The 24,344-nt window shown below is 38.7% G+C and overlaps 1 protein-coding gene across 2 annotated transcripts in view; it reads right to left on the bottom strand.

Annotated features, from left to right (window-relative positions):
- Positions 1–889: 889 nt before the first annotated feature.
- GLRA2 (glycine receptor alpha 2) overlaps positions 890–24,344 on the bottom strand; it is a 213,211-nt gene continuing 189,756 nt past the window's right edge. For both annotated transcript variants that reach the window (XM_054471731.1, XM_054471732.1), the window contains exon 9: positions 890–1,236. In XM_054471731.1, coding sequence (XP_054327706.1) covers positions 958–1,236 — 279 coding nt within the window. In that variant the 3' untranslated portion in view covers positions 890–957. The remainder of the gene's footprint in view (positions 1,237–24,344) is intronic.

Genomic DNA, 24,344 nt, shown 5'->3' with positions numbered 1-24,344 from the left:
AGTAGTTACACCTACAATGAGAGCAGAAATGGAAAGTTCAAGCTGACCTGAGCTACACTGTTCAGGACACACCATCTCCATAAATACTGTAGCTGAGTAGCTGCAATGGCTAGTCACAGTTGGGCGATTAAAGTCACGTGTAAATATAGCCAAAGCAAAAATATATATATAGTGCACTAACTTGGATATAAAATAAAGTGGGCATTTATTAAGAGGGTACACTGTCAAATTAATTACACAATACACAATTTAAGTTTCAAAATTTTATCTTGGAAAGAAAAATATTAAAATGCACACCTATATGGACAGTAAAGTAGAAATTTTTCTGTCATTGGTGTTTATTTTGTCATTGTTATTTACTGGATAAGTAGAAATAATTTGCGACCCACAAAAGGATTTCTCAAGTGAAACACTAATTACAGACATTGTAAAGAACATAGCTTAGGAGGCTTGTTTTAAAAACGAGGCAGCATTTTCCTGAAAAAGTTTGGTCCTCGACTCACTATAGGCTAGTCACTATGGTCAGATGGTTAAGCATTTTTGAAGTTGTGTGTGTGTGTGTGTGTGTGTGTATAGCTAACTTTTCAGTACCAGAATTAGTCAAAGCCAAACCAAACCCAAAAGGACCAAAAGGCAAACAGCCCTTAAGAACTTGACCCCGCATATCATGTCTGATTGATGCACATATCATGTCTGACTGAAAGAACAATGCTAAAGATTATGGAAGGGAATTATGCTCCCGTGATTCTGCAACCCCTTAATTTTGTGCAGTTTTCTTCATCACCCATATAACTTGTCTTTTTTTCATGTAGGTGCCAGGAAACCCAACCCCATGACCCTCCCTCCCCCCTCCCTCAATCTTCTCTTCTGTCAAAGTGATTGATATAAAGACAATTTCACTGTGTATTTACAAGCACAACACTGAGGCAAGAAGGTCCCAGGGTCTGTAGGGCACATCTATTTCTTGTGGACATCTTCATGCCGAATGATCTTGTATGTGATCCAGTAAAAGATGTTGAAAATGAGGAAGGCCAATGGGAAGGCAGCTCGAGATATCGTGTCAATCCTTTTTGCCCGGTCCACAAACTTCTTCTTGATAGCATCTGCATCTTTTGGCGGTTGTGGGAGTGGGTTGGCAGGTGTGGCCTTGACAGCTGTTCCATCTTTCACTTGGAGGCAGTGACCCATCCCATAACCGCTAAAATTAAAACGACTTTCACGAGTAACGTCTTCTTCCTGACAGAATAAAGACAGAGGAAGCACAGATTGGTTGTCAGTCAAGTTAGATGGAAGATGCTTAAAATTCTTTAGAAGTAAAAGGATAAATCACAGTTAACTGGTGGTGTGGGAGGCTTTTGGAATAGCGAGTTCTCTTTCAAGTTCAACTCAATTATTCATGGAACAGATACAGTTCATTAACTTTTCAGACTGAGAAATTAAGGGTAAGAATAATGACTTTGTGGTCATTTTAATTAATTAACAAACAAAAACACCTACGTTATATTCAGTACTGACTTTCCCAAAATCTAGTTTATTAATCCCTAGATGTGAATAGAGATTTTGAAGCAGTTCTCCAAATCCCAGTGTTACACTGTAAGTCTATGAAGAGGACCATTCATTCATTCATTCATTCATTCATTCATTCAGAAAACATTTACTGAGCCTGTGCTGTGTGCCTGGCCCTAAGGAACCTATAGTATTGTGGTTCATTCACAGCGCAATTCCCCCATTAACATTAGGTTTAATGTTGATGTTACATCTAAGATGAGCCCCTTAAATATATACCTGTTCCCCCTCCAGCCCTCTAGTTCATCTCATTTATATAGCAGAGATTAAATATTCATTAATAATTTAATTTTTCCAGTGTTGATTTTTAACATTGATTATTTGGCTGGTGAATCATTTCTACCATATTTAAATGTGTCATTTTAGCTGATGTCAGTGATATTTGTATGATTATTTCTACATAAATTAGATAAAAGTCTGAAAAATTGTATTTATTCCTTGGTGTAAAGGACAAATAGCCCTAGAGAAAAATGTATGGGATCTGGGTGTGTGTTTGGGTCAAAGGAGGGGGTCAAACGGTGGGGTTGAAAAGCTGGGATTGAAATGACTTAGCTGTAAACAGCCAGCAATTGAATTATCTTCTTCTGTAACTAGATTACTGCCTTCCACAATAATATGCAACTCCTCTGAGTCACCAGAGGCACTAAACTCTTTATCTTGCCAGATAATAATAATGGTTATGTTTCCCAAAAGACAAGGAAACTTGGTATTAATTTTATTTCATTAATGCTTACTGAATGTCAGTAGTGTCTTCAGCCACATATAAAAGGTATGCTAAATGAAGGACTTATAATATGAATGACAGCCCAAGTAAAACTCAAATGGTACAACAAGGACAATTTGTACCTTGTGTACTTAAATGAGTTTTGTAAGTTCAACAGCAGATCCCTGGAGAGGTAAGGAAGGTGAGAAGAGCTGTTTCAGTTAATTACACTTCATCATGTGCAAAATGTGGAGTGAAAGAGCATGTAACGGTTTAAAGAGTGGTGCAAGGACTTCAGAATAGGTAGATTAGATTATAGTATATGTGCTCAGAGGGGAAGCTGCAGAACCTGGAAGGCAGAACAGATTTGCTTCTATGTGGCTCATTTAGCTAAATTAGTGTAGTACCCAGGTGCCACCGCCCTTTGTAGGAGATACGTGCAGCCTGAAAATGAAGAAGAGTTCAACACAGTCCTTGAGGCTTTTGATTTATCGACATTGCCCATTGTGATACAGTATCTCTGGTGAAGCCAGCCCTAAACGTGGCTGAACATTCCATTGCAACCTGGCAATGACTTGGAATTTGAGCTGGAGAGATAGCAAGTGTGAATAATTGCCAAATATTCCATGTCATCCTTCACCATGTAAATTTGATCTCTAGGAAAATCAAGTGGGAAAACAGAAAACTCATTTGCTTGATACATTAGTAGGTTTTATTAATGAATGCACCTAGTGCTTCCAATAAAAAAATAATTATAACCTTTATTATTATTATTTTTTGAGACAGTCTCACTCTGTTGCCCAGGCTGGGGTGAACTGGTATGATCACGGCTCACTGCAGTCTCGACCTCCTGGGCTCAAGTGATCCTCCTGCCTCAGACCCCTGAGTAGCTGGGACTACAGGTATGAGCCACCATGCCCAGCTAATTTTTTGTTTAACTTTTTGTAGAGATGGGGTCCCACTATGTTGCTAAGGCTGGTCTTGAACTCCTGGGCTCACGTGATTTTCCTGCCTCAGCCTAGTTGTAACCTTTAATCAGACCATTATATCACAAAAATCAGACCAAAGGTCTTTAAAAAGTAACTATAAAACTACTACTTTATAAAGCCATCTTTCCATACTTTTATTTATATGGGATTATCCTACACAAGTTGGCTAAGGGCACTCTGTCTCATTTCTTAACAAAATATAATAAAGGATTTTTAATTCAACCATTAATTGTTGAGTGTTGCCTCTGTGACAAGCATTGTACTAGGTGCTGGGAGACAATTGATGAAGTTGGACAAGGGCTCTATCTGCATGGAACTTTCAGAATCTGGCGGAAGGGGCCAAACTAAAGGTATTATCATATAAGGAAGTCAGCAAACAAAATCCAGCCTAACATCGGAATACTTCCATGTGCTCAGCTAAATAAACTCGATAATGAAGACTTAAAGTGGGACTCAGATTCAAATATTAAATCTGTTTTCTTTGCCTTAAAAATATGAATATTTTATGGATGCAAAAGTTTTAAATAAGTGAAGCCTTTCAAAATGTGGAATAACCGGATATATTAATTATTACAGTGTCATTAGTGTCCTCATAACTATCTGAAGACTTACTTAGTGCTTAGCAAGAAAAGGAAGCACATACAGGTCATTAGGAGGAGGGGACTTGTTATAGGCAGTCTTGGACTTCCCAACTGCTACTAATTGGTAATTAGATCTCAACCAGTGTGAAGTAGAAATGATGCCAGTTGTTTTAGTAAAGAGAGATCCGCTCTGGGAATTTGGATATTTCTGTTCTGTGCCTGCTCCAAGGCTTATAAGCTGTGTTGACCTTAGGCAAGCTACTTATTCTTTCAAGGCCTCAGGGACCTCATGCCAATAATGTCAAGGCTGAGCTGGGATCTGTGGGTTTCAGCTCTGGCTGCTGGGGAACTTCTACAAATACATGTATGCCTGCCTCCCCTCCCAGCCCTTTCTAGACCAGTCTCTGGGGATGAGAACTTAGGGTCTATTTTTTTAAAGATCCAGTGACTCTCATGTAAAATGTTGGAAACCACTGGTCTAGATGAGTTCTGATGTCCATCTCTAAAATGTACAACCTATTCTATATTTTTAAGTCTGAAGTTACTATTCAAATAGAAACAACCCCTCAAAATACCTTTCTCCTTATCTGCTCAAATTTACTGTGCTGTTTTTTTCCTTTGCATATCTGCAGAATCTTGCAAATTACAGTTCTCACCTCTATAAACCTTTAGAAACTCATGATTAAGCATATAGTTCACTGCCTCAGTAAGATAATGTTCTTTTAAATTCTGAAGCCCCTAAAGAAATAGAAAGGGTATGTAGGTAGTAAACTATTTTTAGCACACAAAAGGAAACTTAAATATACATGTCCACGTGTCTTTTCAGACTGACTCATTCATTTAATTTCTATAGTCTTTCATCACATACTGTGAATGGACAGCTAAACAGATTAACTCATTCAGTTAACACAGCTAGAATAGAAGGATGCCAGGTTAGAATCTCATTATATTGTACATTGTCATGCAAACTGTGGGGGCTTAATAAATGTTTGCTGAATAATGAACAAAAGGGAATTTTAAGAGGGTTTTCCCTATGCTTGAAAATACTTTCCTCATTCATTCAACACTATTTCAAATTATGCTTCTGAGCATAGTCATAGCTAATTTAATCAATTCTTTAAAATTCTCTGCCACAAAAATAAACCTGTTGCGAGTAAAAATTATCCATTTAAGGTTTTATGTGCAGGAGGTATGAATGCTAGTTTAAGGGTCTTCTTATTTACCATTATAATGCATTCAATGCCTTTTAAATATAGAACTTTATGGTATTCACATCAAAGGAGATGGTTTTGATTCTGAAAACAAAACTGCAACCAATTTGAATTTTTTTGTGTTATAATAAATGACTAATTGCCTTTCTAGCAGGTTCAGAATAAAATGTTATGGTAATATGACAAGATTCCTATATGAAATGAGCTTGAGTCATGGATAAACTGAAACTAAAATAAAGAACAATCTGTAGCCACAGCTGAGTTGAGCATATTTACAGGTAGACTCAGTTAGGTCCTCCCAGTAAGGAAATAATTAATTTTAGGCATATATTCTCCATTTCTTCTGATTAGCCAGAAAATTAATTATCCATCATCTTCCATCTTTAGTAACTGAGCAATAAGCACTTCTAGCTGACCCTCTTTTGTTATTCATTGATTAATTAAATTCTCACAGAAAATGAATCATCCAGTCAAGGTTTCAATACATGCAATTTTTATATCACACTTTGATAAGATCTCCTTAATCCCGTCTGCTGTATAAAGCACTGCCATGGCACTGTGCAATTTGCTTGAAATTTATTATCTAATTTTATTTATTTTATGCATCAGTTTTACTTATTGTAAAATTTGCTCATTCCTGTGTTTAGAATAATTCTTGTCTAGATGGGAAATTGACCTAAAGCTCACTGGAATTGCATCGTAGTGAATTGTTTGTCATAAGCAAATGATTTCAATATAATTAAAGAACATGGCACTTACAGATGAAAATATTTTAGCAGAGTCTATATTTGTAATTTTTCTTTTATTCTTGAGAAAGGAGGAAGTAAAAGGACTCCTAAAAATCTTTCCATCGCATTTCTCACCCAGATTTTTTTATTGGACTGAGCCTCCTTTCTGTTGGGACAGGAAATTTCTCAGTTGGAACTGAAGGTTGTAGTGAGTCTCACTCAATGCAGGGACGTAATGGACTCTCCAGTCTGTCTTAGGAAGCAATATGTGTCCAAATACAGTGGGTTTTCACTGAAAAAATCTCCCAAGCAAATGATGGTTGAATGATGCTTAATCACAGACCTGGATATAAGAGGAATGGCCTTGGGAAATTTTCTTCAACTGTTAGGGCTTCAATTTCCTCCTTTGTATCATGGCTACTTTGGGAATAGACATGAATAATAAATGGATAGCATTTATTAAGAGTCTGTATCATTCACTTAAAACCATGGTCAGTCCTATTACCGAATTGATCCTTCAAGTCACATATTTCTTGGGGAAACTGAGGCCAAGAAAAGTTATGTGGCTTTCTATAGTTATAGCGCTAATAAATGTTGAAGCTGAGATTCAAATCCAGGTCCGTCTGATTCTAAAACTGATTCCAAAGTCTCTGGTGTTTGATTTGTGTACGTTTTTGCCCCTATCAAATCCCAAATGGCTTCCATTATCAAATCCCAAATGGCTTCCATTCAAGATTATGAATGAAGAATCTGACTGAGCTTTGCAGAACAACAAAGTTGAAATAAACTAAACCAAATATAGCCCCTTGTTGCTTAATGACATGTGCTGAAATGAATTAAAACTGTCAAAGTGTCATTTTGGGCAGATTATGAAAGGCAATTTTTCCAAAAGAAAAACATGTCAATGTATTATCTCTTTTTCAGTGCAGCATATTTTTATCATTGATTTTTAAAGAAGAAACTTCAAGGATTTATTTACTGAGCAACTGCCATTCTTCTTGTTTTTTTTTTTTTTTTTTTGAGACAGAGTTTTGCTTTTGTCACCCAGGTTGGAGTGCAGTGGTGCAATCTCATCTCACTGCAACCTCTGCCTCCTGGGTTCAAGTGATTCTCCTGCTTCAGCCTCCCGAGTAGCTGGGATTACAGGTGCCCACCACCATGTCCAGCTAATTTTTGTATTTTTAGTAGAGACGGGGTTTTACCATTTTGGCCAGGCTGGTCTCAAACTCCTGACTTCCGGTGATGCACCCGCTTCGGCCTCCCAAAGTGCTGGGATTACAGGCATGAGCCACCATGCCTGGCTTATTTCTCACATTTTTAACAAATATTTATTGAGTACCTTTTATGTGCCAGGTATATGGTAGAGTTACAGCAATGAACAAGGATACAAAAGTCTCTGATTTTTTGGAATTTACATTCTAGAGGGGGAAACAGTAACAAGTAAACAAATTATACACATACACAAACATATTTATACATATACACACATGAATGCATATACACACAAGACACACACAGATAATGATGGGTGCTTTGGAAAAAAATAAACAGTTAAGGTAAGAGACTTAGGCGAGTGGCATAGAAGGGAGTGTTTTAGATTGAGTGGTTGGAAAAGGCTTGCAGAGATGCCAGGCACTGTGCTATGTGCCGGGGATCCAGTGGAGAGCAAAATAGATTTGATTCTTGCCTTCAAGGAGTTTGCAACCTCGAGATGAAGGGAAACAATAAAGTAATCACATGAATACATAATTACTAACTATGATAAGGGCTCTGACGGAAAATTATAAGATGCTATGAGAGCTTACTAAATGGGGTCCTGGTCTAATCTGACAGATAAGAGAAGCTTTTCCCCTAGGAGGTGATATTTCATTAGAGATTTAAAAAATGAGAGGCATTAAAGAGGTGAAGGCAGGGTTTGGCAATGTCTGAGATAGGAGGGTTTGCTGCAATTGAGGGATGCAATTGAGGCCTGGAATACAGGGGGAGTGTGGAGTGAGACAGTGTTTCAGAAATGAACCAGGGGCTACATCATATAGGGCCTTGTAAACCATTGTCTGATGGAGCTTTATTTTGAGAACCAAGGGGAGCCATAGCTGGCTTTTAATGGAGATTGCATGACATAACCAGATCAGCATATTGAAATAAATCACTTTGGTTGCCATGTGGATGACTGCCTAGAGGAACGCAAAAGTGAATCCAGGAAGTTACAAAGCTACAGCAATGGTCCAGATGAGAGATGATAATGATTTGGATTTAATGGGTGGTGGTGTAGGTAGAGAGCAATGTGCCAACTGGAGACATAGAGGGGCAATCAACAGGTCTTAGAGATGGATTGGAAATTGTCAAGGTTAACCTCCAGCTTAAACCACTAGATAGATATTAATGTCATTCAATGAGAAAGAAGACACCAAAAGAGGATCACATTAAGTTTGGGGAAAATAATACGATTGAGGTGCACTTGAGACATTCGAATAGATACGTGGGGTAGGTGATTGATTGCAATGGACAGTCTGTAACTCAGAGAGACCTCAGCTGGAGGCATACACTTGGTTATATTTTAATGCATGACTGGTAGTCTTTTTAACCGCAAACGGTTTGCAAGACAAAAAATACTGAAGGTGACTTATGCTAAAATCAGCGATTAGCCAATACAGTTAAAATTATTCTTTTAAATACTTCTCAGGTTTTACCCAGATAAGGTAATACTTGTAAATAATTTTGGATTCAGAATAAATCTTTGCTCCAATGCTGAGGACAAAATGAAATTATAAGTATCATTCTGCATGTCAGCTAAGTATTCCAAAGAAAGCTTTACTGAGTAGCCGTGGTTTAGGTCAGCTGGTGGGATCCCCTACACTCAACCTGCAGGGCCCTCTCAAACTGGTCTGTGGATAGCATAGTGGCATGTTGGCAAGGCAAAGAGAAGAGAAGCAGTTCCCACTTCTTTCTCCTCTGCATGCTTCCATATGTCATATAGAAGTCACAGACTGTATTATATTGTGTTTGCCAAAGATAGCCACAACAATATCTCCCATCCCATATGCTTTTTTCTTAACAGTATTATCATTGACACTCTTTCCATTGAGACATGGGGTCTGTATCCCCTCCACTTGAGTCTAAGTGGGCTTGTGACTTGCTCCTAATCAACAGAATTTGGTGGAAGTGACACTAAGTAACTTCTAAGTCTAGGTCATAAAAAGTGATGAAGCTCCAATCCTGGTGTGCTTGGAACCATGAGCCACCATGTCAGCTGTCTGACTGCCCTGAGACCACCACGCTGTGAAGAACTCAAAGTAGCCCATGTGGAGAAATCACATGGAAAAGCCCTGTGAGTACATGAAGAGAGAATGATGCCTGGCCAACTCCCAGCTGTTCCAGCCCCAGCTACTGTCTGACTGCACCAAGAGGAGAGACCCCGAACCACAACTGCCTACCTGAGATCTTCCCAAATTCTTGACACACAGAAAGTGTGAGAGATAATGAACTGCTTGTTATTGTTTTAAGCCACGAAGATGTTGGATGATTTATTATGCAGTAACAGATAGCTACACAGATAATTGATGCTGTATCAAAAACTGAAATGTTGTGGCATTATCTTTGGGACCAGGCAGCAGGCAGAAGCTGGAAGGCCCTTAAGGAGGTTGTTGGAAGGCTGGGAGGAAAGAAAGGCAATTGCTGTTGAAAGCTGGAGGATGGGGAAAAGTTTACCAACATTGTTTCCTGTGGTAACATGGAAAATAGAAAATATACTTAATAAACCTCATCATCTACCTAAGGAGATTTCCAGATAGAGCACTGAGGATACTGCTTGGCTTTTAGCTGCTGATACCAAACTGAGAGAGGACAAAGAACTGAAGAACAGGCCATTAAGTGTCCAAGTAGAAGTTGGAGGAAATGTAAAGGATCCAGAATAAGTCTTTTCAGCCTGCGAAGGGTCCTCAAATCAGAACAGGCCTCAGGGGAAAAAACCATATACAGGGTGGGACTGTACGATTCTTTGTTAAAACCTGAGAAATATCTAAAGCAGTACCTGATAAGCTCTTTCAGACAGGCAATAGATCTTATAAGGATCATAAGAACATGCCTTACAGATTGTCTCCTCTAAACAATAAGCTTCTACGAATATTAAGGGGGTTGGGCCACACAGCATACTCACAGGGTGCCTAAGATAACAAGGGCTTATAATTGACAAATAATAATTGTATATATTTATGGAGTATAATGTAGTGTTCTGTTGTGGAATGATTAACTCAAGGTAATTAACATATCTATTACTTCACATACTAATCATTTTTTTGTGGTGAGAACACTTAAAATCTATTAGCAATTTTGAAATGTACATTATTATTAACTATAGTCACCATGCTATGCAATACATCTCTAAAACGTAATCCTCCTGTCTAACTAAAACAGGGTTTATCCTGAAAATATTTGTGAGTATAGCTTTTGTCTAATGAAGTGGATTATAAATTTATATATAAGCCCCAACAGTATTTTTTTTTTGAGACAGGGTCACACTCTGTCACCAAGGCTGGAAGTGCAGTGCCATGATCACAGCTCACTGCAGCCTCGACTACCCAGACTCAAGTGATCCTCCTGCCTTAGCCTCCCAAGGTGGACGGGTTATGTGCCACCATGTCTGGCTAACTTTTTTGTAGAGGTGGGGGTCTCACTATATTGTCCAGGCTGGTCCCAAACTCCTGGACTCAAGCAATCCTCCCATCTTGGTCTCCCAAAATGCTGGAATGACAGGCATGAGCCACCATGCCCAGCCCTGCCCCCAACAGTTTTTAAGGAATTGTATGTTTGGACTGAAAACAACAAAGATAGTATAAAATGAAAGGAGGTCTTTAGACCCCTAATCTTTTAAAGACAATAAATAGACTAAAAAGGTTACTCAGTTGCAAACAAGTGCCGCTTCTTATAGAAAAAGAAAGATGTTTCAAATAGCAGAATAAGAGTCCAGAGAGCAGACCTGAAAACTAGAGAGGACAACCAAGGACTATATCCCCCAAACAAGGATCTTCCAACATGGACCTTTCTAGGTCTCAGAATTCCTGTTAACCAGTGACTGCTGTGTGCCTCTTGTTCCCCCTATTTTTGAATGGAAGAGTCTATAACAGTTATCCTCTGTATATCTCCATATTGTCTGTTGAGTAAGTGGAGCAGATACCTTGTCTCTTTAGTTCCCAGGTTTTCATATTTAACTGTATCCAGAATGCTTAACCTGAGATGCTTCATTTGACTTACATGATGAGATCCTGAGTTTTGAGCTACATTTAAATTTTTAAATATATTTTAATGGACACATAATTGTACATGTTTATGAGGTAAGTATGGTATTTCAATACACGTATACAATGTGTAATGATCAAATCAAGTTAATTAGTATATAAATCACCTCAAAATTTAATCACTTTGTTGTGTTGATAACATTCAAAATCCTCTCTTCTAGCTCTTTGAAAAAAATACAATAAATTATTGTTTACTGTAGTGCTATAGAATACTGAAACTTGTTCTTCTTATGTAGCTGTACTTTTGTATCTGTTAATCAAACTGTCCCTATTCCTCACTCCTTTCTACCCTTCTCTTCCTCTGGTAACCACCATTCTACCGTCTACCTCTATGAGATCTACTTTTTCAGCTCCCAAAAATGAGAAATTGTAGTATTTCTCTTTTTCTGCCTGACTTATTTCCCTTAACATAATGTCCTCCAGACTCATCCATGTTACTATGAATGACAGGATTTGATTTTTTAAGACTGAATAGTACTCCATTATGTATGAACACTACATTTTCTTTATCCATTTATCTGTTGATGGATATGTATGTTGATTTTATGTCTTGTCTTTTGTAAGTAGTGCTGCAGTAAATATGGGAGTGCGGATATCTCTTTAACATACTGTTTTCCTTTCCTTTGGATATAGAGCCAGTATTGGGATTGCTGGATTATATGGTAGTTCTATTTTTAGCTTTTTGAGCTATACTGTTTTCCATAATGGCTGTATTAACGTACATTCCCACCAACAGTATATAAGAGTTCCCTTTCTTCTGTATTTTTGCTAGCATTTGTTATTTTTTGTCTTTTTGATAATAGCTATTCTAACTGGGGTGAGACGATATCTCATTGTGATTTTGATTTGCTTTTTTCTGATGACCGTGATGTTCAGCATTCTTTCATACACCTGTTGGTCATTTGTATGTCTTCTTTTGAGAAATGTCTATTCAGATACTTTTTCCATTTTTAAATTGGATTATTTGGATTTTTTGCTGTTGAGTTGTTTGAGCTCCTTGTATATTTTTGATATTGATCCCTTATTGGATGAAGAGTTTGAAAGTATCTTCTCCTGTTCTTCAGGTTGAGCTACATTTTAGTTCAATACCTGTAATCAATGTTTCACCCATTGAAGTCTTTTATAGGTCATTAATTATTTCCCCTTACCCAGAAAATAAAATAAAACACCAATAACAAAAAACAGCTTTCTATTTTACTATTCCCGTAGGTGTGCATTTAATATTGGTGGTCTTGGAAAAGGGAGTGAGCATATTTTGCACGTGGGAGGGATGTGAATTGTTGTGGGAAGAGGGTGGACTTTGACAAAATGTATTTGTCAAAGATGGCCACAACAATATGTCCCGTTCACATGATTTCTTCACTGTGACTTTGAAGCTCTTCCTACTGAGAGTTAGGGGTCTATGTCCCCTCCCTTTGAATCTGGGCGGGCTTATGTTTGCTTGTAAGTAATAGAATGCAGTGAAGATGACACGGTATGACTTCCAATGTTAGTTCATAAAAGGCAGTGCAGCCCTGCCATGTTCACTGGTGCACTTGGGCCTGGAGTCTTGGGACACCATATAAAAAATCCAACTACCCTGAGGCTGCCATGCTGTGAGGAAGTCAAGCCATATGGAAAGACTATGTGTAGGCACTCTGATGAGCAGTCTTAGTCTTAGAGTTTTCCTAGCCTAGGCATCAGACATGTGAACAAACAAGTCTACAGATGACTAACTCCTAGCTGTCAAATAACCATGTGTCTTTGAATCGTCCGAGCTAATATGTCAGATATCACGTAGTAGAGACAAGTCATTCCTACTCTGCCTTTTACAAATTCCTGAGCATAGTAAGATGGTTGTTTTGTGCCAATAAGTTTGAAGTGGTTTATTCAGCACAGTAACTGGAACAGGCTATTTGAGTCATCATTGTGCCAAATATTACACTTTCAACAGCTAGTTATCTAAACCTAGAATTCCTGGCGTAAAGTAAGATAAATATTACAAATATATGGGATTGAATGTGTTCCTGATTGACCACTGGTTGGCTTTTCAAATTTAAAAGTAGGACTAAAAATGCCAATCTAAGTACAGTGTTGGTGAAAACTGCTCTGCAAGTCATGCTAGGTAAACTGGCTAGTGGCTCTCTGTGCAGTTAGCTGCCTGTATCTTATCTTAGTCACTTGAGATACAGCATCACTGCCTAAGGCTCCAATATCCACCCTACTGTAGGAATCATATCCCTGAAGAACTAGCAGCACTATAATGTAATGTCATATTGATAGAGAATGTAACTTCTGCTTGAAAAATAAACATCTTGACTTCATCTCAGTAATGATACATTAGCAGGAAACCAATGTCATACCCGATGACATTCTCAGGGGTACCATTTCAGAGAATCACATTTACTCATCAGCCTATCTCTCCTCTGTTATAAAACCAAACACAAGTGTGCTTCCTTTCAAAATAAGTATCTGAACCATATAAAAGCAATAAATCAGTGGATGATTTCTTTGAAATTGGATTCATAACTGAGTAATCTAATGCGTGCTCAAAAAATTCTTGATAAATCCTTGTTTATTGACTGATGGATTTTTTTTTTTACTTTACAGAAGGATCTTCCAGTTGCTAGTAAATCCAAGCTCACCTAATTCTTGATGTACTCCATATAAAGTGATTTATACTTAACCTTTTCTATAATATCTGCATTCCACAGAGTTGAATGTTCTCGTAACTATATACAACTCTATGACAAAATAAACTTAAAAAAGAAAGATGATCTCTACAAATAAATATTAGAGCAGGCTTATGCATAGGTAAAGATTGTGAATGAATGCAATCAAAACCTGACCTGGTTAGAAAAGTGAGCCCGTATCCTATAAGGTAGTTTAATTATTTCAATTTAAAATGATCAATGAGAGGTAAAACTGTGTGTAGGAGTATATATAAGAATTAAGCCCAGGTAAAGGACTTGATATCTACTTTTTTTTTTTTTTTTTTTTTTTTTTTTTTTTTACTTTCTTAAGTGAAGAAATTGGCAGAAGAATAAAAGAAGAGTGAAATGGCAGAAGTATCTCTTGGATGTGGCTGACCCTGCTTCTCTCACCTTGATGCACTGAAAGCTTCTCTCTGTACCCAGGCCCTCCACTTGGAGGGTGCCCACAGTTACACTGATCTCATCTGTCAATCCATTCAATTTATTGACCATCGGCAGTAATGTTGAATAAAGAAGCTCCTATTAGAGGGCAGGCACTGGACTTGGCTCTGGAAGCACATAATTAAGATCTACTTCTAAACTTTGGACACCTCAGATTTGTTGTTGCTTTTTTTGAAGGGGGCATAAATAATGAAATGGAGTATAATAGGAGGCATATTTTTTAGATATGTACAAAGGTTTATTGGGGTTCAGTTTAGCCTGAAGTCTCCAGAGTTGGTGAAGGTATTGATGGTAACACTGCTGAGACATACAAGGCGATGTACAAATCATCCATGATTCTCCTATTCTGAAAAAGACTTTCTAGTTACCTATTGGTTTTAGGTATTAATTTCCATTTTTCTTTTTATTATTTTCTTTAATATTGCTTCCCATTCATATTAAAGTATAGATGCCCAAGGACTCTGGGTTTTGATAGCTGATTTCCACTATTACCTTTGCTCACCAGAGGGGTGAGCTCCTGGGAGCATGTCAAAATTAACTCTGTAGCCCTATTCTCTAGAGTACATTGCCTGGTTCCTAATCATTACTCAATAATTGTGTTTGTAGTGATCCTCTTAATTCTAAGTAAGGACACAGAAAAGTCGTGCTCCCTGGGGGAAGGGAGAGGACAGCAGTTGTCTCCTGGCAGATAACTCTCTCTTTACCAATTGTAGTCCTTTCTGCAGCCTCTGGATCAATCTTTTCCCTCAAAGAACTTCCATCCTGTTCTACTCACTTTAAATAGACTGGATATTGCAGAGGAACAGAGGAAATCACTGGGCTAGAATCTGAAAGGCTTTGGTTGAATTCACATCTTTACTATAACCTAGAAGTGTGAGTTTGGGACAGTCCCTCAATTTTTTTTTTTTTGCTCTTCAATTTCCTCATCTTTAAAATGAAGAGATAGGACATTTGGCCATTTTCTGAATTTGTGGGTATAGGACTATAATGCTGGCTAGTATGTTGCCTTGAGACTAATCTCTAGCTGGTTGATATATTTAAGATTTTTCTTCCCAACCAGGGAGTAGACACATGCAAATGAGGGTTTTATTGTCTTCTTTCTACCCCTGCCCTGAGACCTTCTGACAGGGCCAGCTTCGTGAGTGTGCATACTATACAGTCACACAGTGCCCAGTGCTTAGAAGGGTCCTGTGTTTGGCTTAATGCTCTGCTATAGCCATGTTGACATTCATAATAATTTTTCAACAAGGGACCTACATTTTAATTTTGCACTGTACTACGCAGATTATGGAGCTATCCCTGCCTTCTACTTTAGTGGAATAGATGCCATTGGGCCATTGCTTCCATTTCAAGACTGAATACTTTTCAACAGTTTCTCATCTCCTTAATGACCCACTCCCAAGCTCCTTTAGTGTGACATTCAAGGACCACCATGTCCTGCCTCACACCTACTTCTCTCATAGGATTACATGACCTTTGATTATAAACTGCTTCCCTTTATATAGAATAATCCTCACCTCTTTTTACCTGGTAAACTCCTTCAAGTCTTTTAAGATTCTACTCTGCCATTATTCCATTCAGGATGCCTTTTCTTGACCCCTGAGCCTGAGCCATGGGTTCCTCCTTACCTCCTGTAGTACATGTCTCCATAATGGAATCTACTGCATCATATTAAATTCAGCTATTTACATGTCTGCCTCTTTCATGTAACTTTCAAGTGCAGGGGCCCATTCTGACGTATTTTGATATCCGCAGTACCTAGAATAATACTTGGCTGAATCTTCCTACATTGAATGTTTATATGTATAAAGTAAAGGCTTAAGTGAATGGTAATATGAAAAAAGTATTTTGTAACTTGAAAAGTCATTTCCTTGCTTATTTACCATATGGCTTATTTTTGCATATTGGATTTATATAAAATTAGGGCAAACCTAAGCTTAACAATGTCACTCAATAACTGAGGTATTCTATTTTTGAAACACTGTCCATTTTTTTGGCCAAGTATTAAGCTCGTGAGCAGCCACATAGTGTGAAAATTAGATTCACCCTATTAAGAATCTTATAAGAAAGTGCATACTTCTTTGCAAGGAAAACAAATGGAATAGACAAAAATTTTAGAATATAAAGACTTTTTTCATTTATGTATCTGTTTACAATTCAAAATAATAAAGCTAGTTAAATGAAAAGTCAATACGTATTAGATATATTCAAATATTTTACCAAATAAATTTCGATCTTATCAGTTAACACCCATAGCAAAAGACTAAGGAGTATTTGTATAACATTAGGGTATTTGAACTAATACTCTATTCATTTGGGTTTAGCAAGGAAAGCAAAATCCCTGTAAATCTATAGTAATTACCAAACATCCGTTTTTAAGTCTTAAAATTCTAATTAATGGAATATTCTCTTCATAAATCTCTTAAAACAAATTAATACCTGCACTGTGGTGCTGTGTACCATTTAGCTATCATTATACAACATCACCTTCATTGCCTTGATCACACATGTTATTTTTACAAGCCTCTGCATTTACAAATGCCAGTAGGGCCTCTTATTCATGACAGACTTCACCCCCAGTAATGGGGAAAACGTACGGGCAGGGGAGAACAAACAGAACTCAGCTGTGGTATGAGCAGAAATCTTGCAACTGATGTTGCCACAGCCTGTAAATGGCTGGGGTGGCGGCATAGGGAGTTGAGTTGGGCTATACAACTCCTAGTTACCACCAAAACCCATTCTTTATTTCTTCTCATAATGGTGGATCTTTATTTAGTTCAAGGTTGCTTACCTGCAGGAATATTGACACTTGGGGCTAGATAATTATTTGTTCTTGGGAACTGAGCTTTGCATTTCAGGATGTTTAGCAGCATACATGGCCTTTACCCACTAGATGCCAGTAGCACCCCGCCCCTGAACTGTGACACCAAAAATGTCTCAAGACATTGCCAAGTGTCTCCTGGATGAGTAAATCAACCCTGCTTGAGAACCCCTGTTTTGGCTGGTCATAAATGTGTACGTGGAAAGTCTGAATATTCTAGCCTCCCCTACACCTATGTGGGGCTATGCAATATATCTAGTATCAGGAAATAGAATCAGTTCAAGCTTCAAACCAGAACCTAATAACTTCTTGCCATCTCCAACACTACATGCTGGTCTGAGCCACCCCTTGGTGGCTCATCAGGATAATTCCTACCAGAATTATTGCAGTAGTCATCTACATGGTCTGCTGGCTTCTAGACCTGTCCTCCCAACAATAATGTCTATTCTCAACATAGCAAATAAAGGGATTCTGTTAAATTTCCAGTCAAATCAGGTCATCTTCAGCTCAAAACTCTCCAGTGGTTCTCCTCATAAGTCCTTGTAACATCCCCTTTACCTCTCAGACCTTAACTCCTGCTGTTCTCTCTCTAGCCCAGGAGTCAGCAAACGTTTTCTGTAAAGGGCTAGATAGTAAACCTTTTAGGCTTTGTGGGCCTTGCAAACTCTGAAGTCTTTGTCTTTTCAATGTATATTTTTAATAGAATTTTCTATAGTGAAATATATATTTCACTCTTCTTTGGATCATACCTCACCTACAGCACCACATTTTAAATGGACTAGAAGTAATTGTTTAAAAATAATTGTTTGGCTTTCTGTTCAAAATCTATCAAGCAGAAATGTTTTCATTTAATGTCATCTGTAGCCTTAGAGAGTAGTTTAGAAATTGATAATATGGCTGTGATATTTCAATTCCTCATAAGAGAAGCAATGCCTTGCATATGGAAATTCTTTCACAGCACTTTCTGTCAATTCTGCTCTAGCTAGAGTGCTCAAAAGACACAAAATTCTAAGCAGCATGAAGGTGAACATCTTCCATCTGGAGTATGAGCTGTTTGATTATTAATATCATTTGCCATCTGTTCAGGGTGCAAGGTGAATGTTGAGACTGGAGGGGTCAGCTGACTAGGGGATGAACCCACTACTAAACTCAAAACAATAATAATAGCATCAGTGACAAATCACATCAAGCATTTACTTGTTTACTAACTTGGATGATCCTGACTGCCAAATTCTCTAGATCTTTATCGTGCTTCAACTTCTCTCTCTATATATATTCACACACTTGGTGCCAAAGTGGTTATTGTATGGGATTATCTGTTGTTTATCTGGCACCACCACTCCTTAGGCATCTGCCTAAGGCTGGGAAGAACTACATTTACCAGAATTCTCTTCTGGATTGGTTGCAGGTTAGGATTTTTCAGTAAGAGAAACTTGGAAGATCTGGAAAGTAGAAAGGAAGCAGAGGCTGTTACTTTTGGGAATCACTGGGGTCAGAAGAGGCTGCTTTGTTAAACACAGTGGCTAGACCTTTCTGTGGACGCCCACTTTATGATCTTACTTTGGTGCCTAGACCTGGTGACTTCTCAGATTTTTCTGTGAACACTTGGTTTTCTACTCAGAACTTCATGTTAAGTCCCATCCTTTGACTATTGCCTTTTAGACCTTAATCTCCCCAGTTACTCCCCCACATTCATATAAAGCCTAATTTCTATATTAAACCCTTGATTTTGGTACTACTCTTAATGTCTTTGTCTTCATGACTATACCCAGATGGACACAGGTATACAGTTACTCCAGACTTTTTACTACAAAACACCATTTTAATGCAAGTAACTATAGTTTTCTTTTTTCAATTAAGAGTGATTATCTTAATGTACCAAGCGTTGGACAGAAACAAGGATAAAGACAAAATCCTGCACTTGAAGTCAGTGTGTGATTAGTGGAGGGGATCTAGAACATGTAGACGAGTGATTCTCAACTAGGATCAATTTTGCCCCCTGGGGGATGTTTGGCAATGTCTGGAGACATTTTGGTTGTCACAACTGGGAGAAGGTGTTTTACTGGCATCTAGTGGATAGAGGCCAGGATACTGCTGAACATCCTGCAATGCACAAGACAGCCCCCACCACAAAGCCTGAATTATCTAGCATCAAATCTCAACAGTGCTAAGGTTGGGAAACCCTGATATAGACAAATGACTATAATATAATGTGATATCTGCTCTGGCAAAGGAACAGACCACCAGATACTATGGAAAAGGTAATGTTATGCCAAGGCAATTGAAGGAAAGCTAGATGGCATTTTTTTTTCTATAGTAACATGACAAAATGCACTGCCTGTGCCATTTGGCCATTAGTTGGTATCTTTGAACCATCTGGCATCTTAATCGCGGAAGATTTGTTACAAAGGACAGAAACTCACTCATGGTAGCTTAAATAAATGGGACTGTCTTTAAGGAATTACTATAAGAAAATTATTGCAAGATAATCTCATAAGTTTCCAAAGATAGGGAAGCAATGCCCTGTAAAGATGAGAAGCCTGGGCTCTGGAGCCAAAATTCTGGTTTCAAATCTTGGCTCTGCCACTAACCATTGTGGGAACAGGGTAACTCACTTACTACATGCCTCAGTCTCTTGTAGTAAAATAGGGATGATATCTCCTTCCTTAGAGGATTTTTTGAGAGGATTCAGAGAAATGTACATTAAAAGCTTACATGCCTGGTATATAGTGTATGCTCAATAAATGTTAGCATGATGGTATACACAGGGCTATCTAGCCCAGGAGCTCCAATGACCAAGTCAGGAAGTGAGATTGTTCTCAATTTCTCAGGGCTCATACTCTCTCCAATTTCTGCTCTTCTCTTACCAGGTTCCCATAATCATGCATGTTCCAGTCAGGCCACACCAGCCTCAACTCTATGTGAAACTGTTCAACTCAAGTCCTCACTATCATCTAATTAGAGTATCAGAACCTGTGTTTGAATTCTTGAAAGAGAGAATCTCATTGATATTCCAATTTATAAACAGTTGTCCCTGGGTCACTGGATAGAAAAAGGAGTAGGATTATGAGATACAAACAGGACAGATTGAGAATAAGTTTGGGGGCAAGGGAACCCTCCCAGGGTGGTGAATGTTCCTGAAAGTGACAACACATGAGGAAGCATAGAAGGAACAAGAATAGAAGGAACAACAAAGGCTGGCCTTGAGAAGAGATAAGCCTGGCTGATATGACAAGTATTTTCAAAAGAATGAAGGGCTCTTTTGAGTTCACTCATATTTGTATTAATGGCTCCAAGGAAACTAATCAGAGACTATTGGTTGATATTATAGGGAGACAGAATTCAACTCTGTATGAGGATGAACTTTTAACAACTCTGTGACTGAACATGGAACATACCACCTTGGAAGGTAATGAACTCACCATTGCTAGAAATAGTCAAGTATTCAGCCATTTGTTGGAAATGTTGAATGGGTTAGGGGACTAGGTGAAAATTTATATCTTTTCTATTTACGGAGTCTCTGTGTATAAAAACTGCTAAGTTAAGAAGTCTAAGAGGATAAACCACATTGAAGGTGCCGACCCAAGTTCAGGAAAGATGTATTTGATAAGCTGTGTCCTGCTATGGCCATCCATAATCTCTCAGAAGTTTCTAGTCCAGTTTTGAGAAACCCTGTTCTAATATAATCAACCGTAACAGCAGTTCAGTTCAGGCATATTTTCCTCTTTCAGTCATCTTTGACTTACATAATATTTTATTTCATCATTTTTAAGGGTTTTAATTAGGCAACAAGTCCCTTTGCTGCTGTTATAATTTTGAAGATGACTCTAATATAGAATATATAAAATATAGAATATAGAATAAGAAAACTCCTAATATAGTAACATGTAACCTCACATTATGTAAATAATGAATTTATGTCCTTTTAGAGGCTGACACGTGGTGTTCACAGAGGCCTGTCTTTATTATATTGTTTTGATAGCCTAGAGGCTTCAAGCAATGATATCAACCTTCCAGATAGCCACTGCTTTCTTTCCTCTCTTCCCTGTTACTGCTCAATTTCTGCTGGAAGTAGCTCAGAAGGATGAAAGTCAATGCTGTTTGCAGTGGAAGTTTGGTGAGTTGTTTGTTTCTGCAGGGGGCTCAGTAAACTCAAGAACTGAGAACGCAATCACTAGGATCAGATCTATATTTGGTCTGGCCCTCGATGTCTTCCCACCAACTTAGAAGAGACAGGTTAGGCTTATGATGAAATCGCCCAGGTGTGACTTGGAGAAGTGTTAGGAGGTTTCTAGCAGAGGGGCAGTGAGGCATGTCCTGAGGAGAGAGACATCTGTGGGCCATCACATCATTGCTTTCCACAGCTGCAGAACAAATGTGTTTCTCCAGGTGAAAAACTATAAACCTGCTTTCTCTGGCCAATCTTATCTCCTGAATTTGAATGATGTTGGTAAGCTAGCTCTTCTTTAATGAATATGGACTGTAGGTTCTATTTTAAAATTAGCAGTTACTGAAGTAGGTGAACACTGTAAACCATCAGGAGGCACTTTCCTATTGCTTCTCTCAAGGACATTCAAAGCAGCAGAGTAAGGAGGGGGTACAGCTCAGAGGTAGAGCATTGGACTGCAGATCAAAGCAGCAGAGTGAACCAGAAACACAGTCTATGCTCCATTATTCTGGCTTATGATTTAGCTTTGCAGATCATCTCTGTCCTAGCTCCCTTATGCTTTCCCTGCAACCATTTGTTTGTTCACTGTCGCTTATAGCTTATACGCAACTCTTGCCGGAAAAACATGGAAAAAGAAAATGGAAAATTATGGATAAAATGAGAGTTTGTTTGGTGGAGTATCTGTAGTGCATTTCCAAGAGTTCCCCTTTTCTCTGCTTCATTATTACGGTTACCAGATTTAATATTTCAGAGAGAAAACTTGTCTATAGGCCCAGAGGGAAGATTGATTGAAGTAAACACAGAAGACAGATTGGTCACTATGGGAAAATAATGCCAGTATCTGTTGATCTAATTGTTGACCAACTGAGTTTCTAGTTAAGAAAGTGTGCATGAAGGTATGTAACACAGTATTTGGCACATGATGGGGAGTTTGTAGCCCTTCGCCGCTCCTTTTTTAAGAGACAGGGTCTTGCTCTGTTGTCCGGGCTGCAGTGCAGTGCTGCGATCATAGCTCACTGCAGCCCTGAACTGCTGGCCTACGTGATCCTCCCATCTCAGCCACTCAAGTAGCTGGGATTACAGGCATGCACCACTGGGCCCAGCTCTCCCTTTCCTTTTCAAAGATGTCAATACAATAGTTATAATCAGAGGCAAAAAGGAAAACCTGATATGGTTCTAAGAGGATATATTTTCATAGAAAATGGACTTAACTCCTGAGTTGCTGTCTCTCTCTCTCTCTCTTTTTTTTTTCTTTTTGTGTGGAGACGGAGTTTCTCTCTTGTTGCCCAGGCTAGAGTGCAATGGTGCGATCTCGGCTCACCGCAACCTCCACCTCCCAAGTTCAAGTGATTCTCCTGCCTCAGCCTCCCGAGTAGCTGGGATTACAGGCGTGAACCACCGTGCCCGGCTAATTTTGTATTTTTAGTAGAGACGGGGTTTCTCCATGTTGGTCAGGCTGGTCTCAAACTCCTGACCTCAGGCCATCTGCCCACCTCGGCCTCCCAAAGTGCTGGGATTACAGGCGTGAGCCACTGTGCCTGGCCTGAGGTTTCTCTTTTCCCCCAGCTGTGTGCTGTATAATTGGGCAGATGTTGTGTCCAGCTGAGGATGACACAGCTTGAACTCCGAAGGCAGGTCACGGAGTGATGAGCCCACTGGGTCATGGGCATCATAATACTCAGGTGGCGTGTGAGTGTGGGCTGGCCAAACAGAAGCAAGGGCTTAGCAAGTGTCAGTGAGGTGCAATATAGTTAGTGCAACATATACCTCCCGTCCGTGTCATCATGGCAACCAAATGACCCCTCCTTCTGTGTCTGTGACTGCCTCTTGAGGGTATGTGAGAAGGTTTAAGCCTGACATGGTCAGGTGAATTTGTTTACCTGGCCTGATCCACCCTGAGAGCACTGGCTTTCAAAACTTTTTGCTGTGAAATACTGCAGGTTCTCACTTATATGTGGAATCCAAAATAATCAAACTCACAGAAGCAGAGAGTAGAATGGTGGTTGCCAAGGGATAGAGTGAGGGGAAACGGGAAGATGTTGGTCAAGAGATACAAAGTTTCAGTTCTGCCAGATGAATAAGCTCTGGAGATCTAATGTACAACAATGTGACTATAGTTAACAATACTGTATTGTATACTTGAAATTTGCTAAGGGGGTAGATCTTTAGTGTTCTCATGAAAGAAAGAAAGAAAGGGAGGGGGGGAAGGAAAGAAGGTAGAAAGGAAGGAAAAAAAAAGAAACTGGTAACTATGTGAGATGATGGACATGTTAATTAGTTTAATCATGGTGATTATTTCACAGTGTATACATATATCAAATCATCGTCGTATACCTTAAATATATATGATTTCTAATTGTCAATTATACCTTAAAAAAAGCTAGAAAAAAAAGAAAGACTGTCATCTAACAGTGCATGCAACACGCACGCGTGCACACTCACACACACACACACACCTTTTTTGCTGTCACTCAAAGTAGGAAAACATATTTTCCATTACTAACCCGGACACACATACACACACTTCCACACACATTAATATATCTAATGGCAACAAAAGTTTCATAAAGTAGTATTTACTTTTACAAAGCAGGATATACCATGACATTTTCTTTGTTGTTGTTGTTGTTTTTTGGTTTTTTTAGAGGGTGGAGGGTGGAGGGCGGGGTGTGGGTTAAAAAACTACCTATCAGGTTCTAAGCTCACTACCAGGGTGAAGGCATTCATACTCCAAACTCAGTATCATGCAATATTCTCATGTCAAAAAGCAAGCGAAAGGAAGAGAAAGGAAATACTTCATAAGTATTGGCTGTATGCAAGGCACTGTTCTTCACGTGCATAATCTTGCTTGCTCCTAACAGCAGCCCATGAGAAAGGACTTTATTAGACTCTTTCTACAGATGAAGAAACTAAGACCCAGAGTGGTTAGGCCATGATTCTAATCACCCAGCAAATAAAGCACCAGCCAGGATTTAGATTCAGCCAGCTGGACTCCTGGCCCTAAGCTTATGTCACTATGTCATGCTTCTCTCTCATATTCTTTTTTGCATGTTTTGGAGAGAAAAAGTATATATTATTAAGAGGACAGGAATTCAATGGCAGTAATTCCAGGAAATGGTGCTGTAATGAAACATATTGACAGGATAGGG

Source organism: Pongo pygmaeus, chromosome X, assembly GCF_028885625.2.
Source record: "Pongo pygmaeus isolate AG05252 chromosome X, NHGRI_mPonPyg2-v2.0_pri, whole genome shotgun sequence".
NCBI lineage: Eukaryota > Metazoa > Chordata > Mammalia > Primates > Hominidae > Pongo > Pongo pygmaeus.
Note: the sequence above shows the minus strand (reverse complement) of the source record. Positions and strands in the feature narration are given on the sequence as shown.